Raw genomic sequence first — 8,852 nt, 5'->3', positions numbered from 1 at the left:
ATCTCATGGATGTCAAGACAGCGTCACACTCCTAGTGCATACACTATATGTAAACATATTTTTACAAAAATCATAATAACAATAAACAACAAAGAATTCTCAACAATAAACACTCTCTTTAATAGACCTCTTTGTCAGCAATGGCAGTTTGTGGAGTTCTCTACATGGCTCTGGGCTGCAAACCAATAATTGCTGGTTGACGTAAAATGTCGCCACAGACCTCAGATTTAAAAATTTTGATATACAGCGAATATAGGTGGATTGACCAGGCGATGATAGGCTTGTACATTTCTGCACAATGACAGATGAAATCATTTTTAGAACTGCATTTATCAATTTTTGGCCACTGGAAGAACATTAACAGCTTTTAAATACAGATTCCACCTGGCTCAGCTGCACTGTGTTACAGCTGCAACCCTGACGCCGGAGCGGATCGTGGCCATTTTAGACAATGCTTGGGATTCCACCAGATGCACCACAGTATTATGTCTTATGTCCCAGAAGCTGCTGTCTGCTCTGCCCTGCAGCTAGTCTATTTTTCATCAAATGCTTCTGGTGGGATTTGCAGCTGAGCACAGAGGGTGGAACAAAACCTCACCACAGTGAGTAAACCTCACTCCCAGACACCTTAAGAGACACACTGGCGACTAATGCCAGTGCCCATGGGGTTTAGCCTCCTTGTTAGTGTGGCCGCCTGTATCCGTAATCGCAGGTTTGAGTCAGGCCTGTGCAGGATATTCTCAGAAACAGCTGCATACACTCACTTTTATCTTCTTTTCAACTTCGTTTGTTGACTCCATCATATCAGCGCTACTGTGGGACCCGTAGTATATTTTTTAACCACCCGCAGGATCCCCAATCCCAATGCTCCCAGCTCGCTAATGGGAACTCCCTTTGGGTTGGACTTTGGGCTGTTTCACTTTGCAAACCTATTACATGCACAAAAAAGGTAAATGATTTAATGAAAAAGCCAAAAAGCATAATACCAACTCTTTAACAAAAGTAAAGTGGCACGTAACTTATGTATGTAACATACTTATTTTTACCCAAACCATAATCTTTTAACCAAACAGCAACCATTTACGTAAGTTAACTTAAGTAATCGTGACAACAAAGGTCCAGAACGTCTGTTGCTGGTAATCTCCATTGGTCATATGTCGTTTTGGAAGTGATTCAGATTTTAATTTTATAACCTTAACAGCAAGTAACCACAGCAGTGCATACATTCAATCAGCTGCCTACACAGAAAAAATTGAAATCCATTCTTATTTCTGGTTTTACCCCCCCTGCAGCCACACTGAGCGTCACTCCCAACAGATGTCAGTTCTTTAAGTATGAGCACATCTCTCTGAGGTGTGCGACACCTGCAAACTCCAACGGCTGGACAGTGAGAAGAAACACCTCCTTTAGCACGTCTGAGGGATGTGAGGTTGGCATGGGGATCCAAGGTGAGTCCTCCTGCACCATAGAGGATGCCTTCCCATCAGACACCGGAGTGTACTGGTGTGAGTCTGGGCAGGGAGAGTACAGCAACATCATCAACATCACAGTGACAGGTAATACCAAATGTGCATGGAGCTTGTTTGTGTCTTTTACATCTGTGCTTTATAATCTGCTGGATTGTCAATTTATTGTTTTTATGGGACTGTGTAAATTCTGGTTTCAGCTGGTGCCGTAATCCTGGTGAGCCCTGTACTTCCTGTGACAGAGGGAGATAAAGTGACACTTTGCTGTTCATACAAGAAAGAACAGCAGGATGACTCTACGTCAGATTTGTCTACATTCTACAGAAATGATGTTTTCATTGGAAATGAGCCTGCAGGAAAGATGATCCTCCCAGCGGTGTCCGAGTCTGACGAAGGCTTCTACAAGTGTAAACACCCCACAAAAGGAGAATCACCACAGAGCTGGCTGTCTGTGAAAGGTGACATGATGCTCTGCTCTATATCTACAATATGTGTGTGTGTGATCTCTGGTGTTTAGTATTGCAAACATTTCTTTGTGCTGAGCTGATCTAGAAAGAACCACATTTTTAAGGAAATGCACAGGTGGGATGAATGTTTAATCTACAAACATTTTGTTTAAATTTTAATATCTAAAAGAAAGAATACATTTAAGAAATACTAGAGATACAGCAAAAATATATATAAATAAAAATAAGAATTGAAATAAATAAAAATACAATAATAATCATGATAAAAATAATAATAAATACAATTGCACTGCTTTCAGCATGGGGTGTCAGAAAATGCCAAGTGACAAACACTTTTTGGGCCCAAACACAAGCACGACAGGATCAGTTCTCTTTATATTTACAGTATTTAACAAACATAAAAGGAACAAAATCAGGCAAAGTCCAAGATATCCAAAACAATGATATTAATCCAAACGAAATAACTCCACGTCTACAGCCAAAAGCAACGGCAATCCTTGTAATGTAAGATATTGCACGGATGCCTGGTTTGGCTCCCTTACTGCACAGGCGAAACCCAAGACTCATAAACATGACAAAAAACTGCTATGAAAGTAAATGGCATGAAGGATCTACAGCAGCCTATAAAAAGTCTTCACCTCCCCTGAATGTTTCACCCTTTTGTTTCTTTTATACATCAAATCATGGTCAATATAATTGGGCTTTTTTAACAAGAATTTGCAAAAACCTTGTGAAAATGGATTTTTACTAACAAATGTCAATTAATAGATGCACCTTTGGCTGCAATTACAGCACTGAGTCTGTGTGGATATGTTTCAATCAGGCTGGCACATCTGGACACTGCAATTTTTCTCCATTCTTCTTTGCAAAACAGCTCAAGCTCTGTCAGGTTGCTCAGAGATCGTGCGTGAACAGCTTTTTTCAAGTACAGCCACAAATTCTCGAGATCTGGGCTTTGAATTGGCCACTCCAGAACATTCACCTTGTTGTCCATTTCTGTGTAGCTTTTGCTGTATGCTTGGGGTCGTTGTCTTGTTGGAAAATAAATCTTCTCCCAAGTTGTAGTTCTCTTGCAGACTGAGTCAGATTATACTCCAGGATTTGGCGATATTTTGCTGCATTCATGTTCCCCTCTACCTTTCCAAGCCTTCCAGGGCCTGCTGCTGCGATGCATCCCCAGAGCATAATGCTGCCACCACCATGCTTCACGGTGGAGATGGTGATGTGCAGTGTTTGGTGTTCGCCAAACATAGCGTCTATTCTGATGGGCAAAAAGCTCAATTTTTGTCTCATCAGACCAAAGAACCTTCTTCCATTTGACCATGGAGTCTAGCACATCCCGTCAGGCGAATTCCAGGCGAGACTTTATATGAGCTTTTTTCAACAGTGGCTTTCTCTTTGCCACTCTCCCATACAGCTTCGACTGTACCCAGGCAACAGTTGTTGTATTTACAATCTCTCCCATCTGAGCCACTGAAGCTCCTTCAGAGTGGTCATAGGTGTCTTGGTGGCCTCCCTCACCAGTCTTCTTCTTGCCTGGTCACTCAGTTTGTGAGGACGCCCAGCTCTAGGCAGATTTAAAAACGTGCCATACATGGATTTAACTGAACTCCATGGGATATCCAGTGAATTGGAAATCTTTTTGTAGCCATCTACTAACTTGTACTTTTCAGTGATCTTTTCTCTGAGTTGTTTGGAGTGTTCTTTTTTTCTTTATGTTGCAGGAGTACTGATGAACCAGAGACTGGACCTCCCAGTTACAGGTATTTTTTATACTACAATCACTTGACACACATCAGCTGAACACTGATCAAACACTGATCTCCATTTCACTAATTGTGACACTGCTGGCATCAACTAGCTGGACTTTTGTTGAATTCAGTCACTTTAAAGGGGATGAATATTTATGCAATCATCTTCTTTACCTTATATATTTTTAATTAATTGACATTAGTTTGTAAAAATCCATTTTCACTATGATATTAAAGAGGTTTTTTTGCAAATTCTTGTCAAAAAAGCCATGATTTCATGTATAAAAGAAACAAAAGGGTGAAACATCCAAGGAGGTTGAATACTTTTTATAGGCATTGTGAGTCTATGCTTGAGTGTGCTGTCGTTAGACAGGCTAACAAAATCTTAGATAATCCCTCACACATATTATTTTCCGATTATGAGTTGTTGTCATCAAGAAGACAATTTAGAGCTTGGAGATGAAGAGGAAATCTTTTTAAACTCAGTTCAGTTCAGTGTGCCTTATTGGCATGAATGTTTTATTCAAACAGTATTGCCAAAACAGTCTGCAGCAAAATCTGAACAAAAACTGTCTTTACTCCCCACCTCCATTTACTCAATAAGTAAATCAATCGGTGAAGAATAGGGCAGGTTTTATTAGTTCTTTTGTTTGTGCACAGTTTGGTTTTATTGGTTTTATTTCATGACATACGTGAGTCCCAAACAGTAAACTCTCTGTCAGCATTGGCCCTGCAATGTTAGTTTCTACATTTCAAAATAAAAGCTTGTTCCAAATTTCTACCTCGTTTTAGGTGTTTTTGATCTGATAAATGCAGACTGTCATGCTAAGGATATTGCTATTAAAATGCTATTCCAGCAATCTGGTAGAAAAATTGTTTTAAACATAGTTTAAATACTGTACAGTAGTTGGCAGTATCCTATGCACCTAAACGTTGTTTGCAATCCGGTCTTAAGAGAAGAAGCAGCAGAAGGAGAAAGTGTCAGAGTCGTGGGTGAGTTCACTGATGCAATCAATTAAAAAATGGATAAAATCTTAAATTATTGCAGATTTCTGGATGTTATTGTTGTGTCCCTGATGTCAACGTATTTGTCACTGTCACTTTGATGAAACCTGCGATGACTTTAACACTTTAAACTGCAACAGTGTTTCAATTAGACATTTGTTAACGAATATTATTTCACATTACCTATAGCAATTTATGGTAACAGACTTGTAACTGGTGGTTTCTTTCTGTGATTTTACCTAAGGAACACATCAGTGTCTTTTTTTTTAAATAACACATGTCCTGTATAGCCTATTGTGCTGAGCAAGTCACTTGTTGCTAACAAAAAAGTCTGTGTCTGAAACAAAAACAAATCTAAACTTCTGAAGAAGTTTCTGAAGCAATTTCTGCCAGTAAGTGCAGGAGGAAAGTGAAAATGAACAGAATAATAAACATTTTATAATCTTGCTAAGACTCATTTTAATTTCCGTATCCTATATTGTTTCCACACTTAATATAGGGAAATAGTTGCAAAAACTATTATTTAATTCTTTTGTGTGTGTGTCTATGTGTCGCTGGGTTGGCACATACACTGGATAAGCAGCAGTGCCAGGTAGAAGTCCTGATACAACATACTCTTTTGTTTATTTCAGGCTTATTTGACAGGGACAATACACATTAATAATACATAAATGTACAATGTGCCAGAATTAAGCAAATGGCTGTTTATATCTGCTGTCCCTGGACTAGTGGTAAAATTGTCACCCTAAAAAGACAAAAGGATTAAGCTCTACATGGTACATATAGATCACCACCAGCTCACCCATAGGCCTACACACAAGCTGACTGAATCTCAATGAAATATGCTTGCCTGTATGTCAATAGCATGGACATACACACAAGCATACAAGTAACAGGAGTTTATAGCCTGTCTAATGTTGCACTACAACAGACAGGAATATCTCCAGCGGGATTTAAAACTACATTTAAAACAATCTTTCTACCGGATTGTCATGAGGAACTGAGTGCAGAAACTGAGAACTGAGGTGTGGACCCAAAAGCAGACTGTAGGCGAGGTTGTTGCAGTTCGAATAAAGATTTATTGACACAAAAAACTAAACGGACTTACGCTGGGAGCACAGCGGCAAATGTCCAAACAAAAGGTAACACAGAAGTACACAGATCAGGAAAACAGAAAAGCACAGGACCAAGAAAATAATGGCAAAAACCAGAAACCCATCTGGAAAAAATACAACTCATAACACAGATTGCTAGATTACAATATAATAACGATCACAAAATGGATCTTTAGTCTGTTTACCATCTGTATTTATCTTATAGATGGACATATTATTAAGTATTATTATTCATTGGCATGAAAGTCTGCATTTAACTTATTGACAGATATTTTATTAAGTATTTTATTCATTCACATGATTGCCGTTTACTATTCACTTCAAAAACACTAAAGTACGAGGAAGACAGAATGAACTAGATGTGAGCTTTTATATTGCAACGTAGAAGCTAGCGGTAGGCACCAGGCGGGAGGGCATGAGACAGGAGGCTCCAGACTGCAGCCATAGAGTCTTGGGCCTCCCCTCAGACAAAGCTTGGGAAATGGTGCCCCTCCACCACATATTTAGTTTACTTGGTAAGTTTGCTCAACTGGATGCCTATGGGATCATCATTATATTATTTGATCCCATAGATACTCAACATTTGAGCAAAAATAGCCTAATATTACTTTTTGTTAGACATAAATTCTGACTACAGTTTTTTTTTAAACTCTGTCTTAAGGCATTTATGAGTTTCTGACTCTGATGGGGGGAAAACAGTTCCCAAAAACTACTGTATCTCTGAACTCTCACGCATGTAGGCTATTCTATGTGATCTCCTTTTAACTAATGCAATAAGTAATGTAATATTGTTTCACTTCCATTCACTGAGCCTCCCCTGAAACAGTTTGGAGACCCCCTAGGGAGGCCCGCCTCACACTTTGAAAACTGTGATGTCTTTTAGTTTACAGCTCAAAAGACATGTTTAAATGTTTAGTATTGTGTTTTACATTTGGATGAAAATAGAACTGATTAGGTTTCATGTTGTAAACTCTGATGGTTGTTTTCTTCGTCACAGCTCGGCCTCCAGATGTCCCTCCTACTAGGCCTACTCCTCTTATGTCACTGCCCAGGCTTGTGTGTTCCGGCCTGCTGTTTATTTTCTACAATGCCATATTCATAGTGTGCATATACATGTACCGAAGGTGGGCTCGAGGTAAGAACACCTCTGTAAATCCTAATAATAACAAAATATGTTGACCTGTCTGACTTCTCCACAAGGGTCAGAGAGACACAAAGACACACTTGAATGTCAAGATATTTTGAGATCATTTAGTCAGTTAAGTTAAATCACCTCATTTGTTGTTATAGGTTTGTCATTTTCATTTCACGCCAGAACAATATGAGAACGGTGATACCGAAAGGAAAGTGATAGACAATGAAGTGAAATGAAAACAGTATGATTACATTATCATAATACAATAATAAGCTGTAGAAACACTGTGAATAATTCCAAACATTAGAAATAAGGCTGGAAATTATTATATGTCTTTAGTTTAGAGTGAGTATTTCTTGCATCTTGATTTAAATTACAGGAGAAGTTGGCTGAAAAACAATTGCACCAGACAGGATTAAAATCACTGACAGTGCAGGTAATTAAGACAGGAGAGAAGAGGGTGTTTTAATGGGGGTTATCCAACAAAGGTTGAGATCAAGTCCAGTTGCCCTTGACTTCAACGTTCGTTGGATAACTATGACGTAAAAGTGAAAATAGTTATTTTTACACAAACCATATTTTCCTAACCCTAACCAAGCAGTTTTGGTGCCTAACCAAACTGAGACATTTCTACTACTAGTTTTACTACTTTTTTCTACCATAGGCTACCGGATGTTGCATATTTATTGTTGCTTACTTGACCACAGAGCCCTACACGTCCAAAAACAACGCTCAATTACTCATCACTTTATTATGTAGTAAAGTGTAGGAATGATGACTCAGTTTTTACAGTGAGCTGATTGGTCAGCAGTTGTTCTGATGTGATCCTCTGAAGTTTACACCAAGCAGATTAACCGTGCATCATTAGTTGCTACAGTGACCAGCTTAAGATACCGGAAGTCCAACACGAGACAGCTTACCCACAAACCTTGCTTCTTGGTAAACGAGGGGAAGTGAGCAGCCACAGAGCTGTTTGTCACACTAACACTGGTAGAAAGCAAGAAGTTAAAGAAGATTATGCCATGCAAAAATAAAAATAAATTCATAATTTAATAATTTTCTGTTACACTGCTTATGTGGAATTAAGTTCTGAAATTAAGACGTACTCTGCTCTGGTTTTCCTGCAGCAAGAGCTTCTGATCATCATGCACTGGAATGAAGAGGAGGAGCGATGATATATGATAAAAGCAAGAAAACACTTATAAACACTATAAAATAAATAAAATGTTGTTGTTTTTTGTTTGCCCACATGCACACACGCACACACAAACACATGCACGCACACACACACACACACACACACACACACACACACACACACACACACACACACACAGTCCTTAATATGCAGATCTCTTTGTCTTCTCTCTGTTATGTGCATTTTAGTCAATTTGATGTTGTGTTTTTTGCTTTGTTTAGTTTGTAAATAAATGCTTGTTTTTAATTTTTATATTGCATCAGAATTCATATATACCCATTCTTTTCCATGTATAACTCCAAATCCTTCAACTGACTGGCTGTTAATGGTAATTTTGATAGTTATTGATTTAATTATTAATCAGAATACCAAATTAGTAGTTTATTATAGCTTAATGAGACTGAATTAGGTAATTGGCTATCAAGTTTCTCTTGTTATAAAAGTGGTGCCCCTAATATAACTTTCATTGTCTGGACTTCCAAAGTTGTAGGTGAGAGAGCGGTTTCTGCATTGTTCTGCAAGTTCATTCAAATTTCTCATGTTCATGTAGGTTACGTATGATTTTGTGGACCGTTATGGACCACTTCCCTCCTTCAGATGTGACCTTGTTGTGAATAGCTGTTGGTGAGTCCACTACATTGACCAGATGTCCGAATCCTGTCCTGTCTTTCCTGACACCAGACAGTTGACTTCATCAACAAAAATAATACATTTC

At 38.6% G+C, this 8,852-nt stretch overlaps 1 protein-coding gene across 1 annotated transcript in view; it reads left to right on the top strand.

Moving 5' to 3' along the window:
• Positions 1-8,146, top strand: part of LOC123979900 (sialoadhesin-like) — an 11,717-nt gene extending 3,571 nt beyond the window's left edge. Inside the window, exons 3-7 of the mRNA XM_046064010.1 lie at positions 1,293-1,556; positions 1,667-1,924; positions 3,658-3,696; positions 6,802-6,939; positions 8,067-8,146. Coding sequence (XP_045919966.1) covers positions 1,293-1,556; positions 1,667-1,924; positions 3,658-3,696; positions 6,802-6,939; positions 8,067-8,098 — 731 coding nt within the window. The 3' untranslated portion in view covers positions 8,099-8,146. The remainder of the gene's footprint in view (positions 1-1,292; positions 1,557-1,666; positions 1,925-3,657; positions 3,697-6,801; positions 6,940-8,066) is intronic.
• Positions 8,147-8,852: the final 706 nt, after the last annotated feature.

The sequence above is a fragment of the Micropterus dolomieu genome, linkage group LG12 (assembly GCF_021292245.1).
Source record: "Micropterus dolomieu isolate WLL.071019.BEF.003 ecotype Adirondacks linkage group LG12, ASM2129224v1, whole genome shotgun sequence".
Lineage (NCBI taxonomy): Eukaryota > Metazoa > Chordata > Actinopteri > Centrarchiformes > Centrarchidae > Micropterus > Micropterus dolomieu.
Note: the sequence above shows the minus strand (reverse complement) of the source record. Positions and strands in the feature narration are given on the sequence as shown.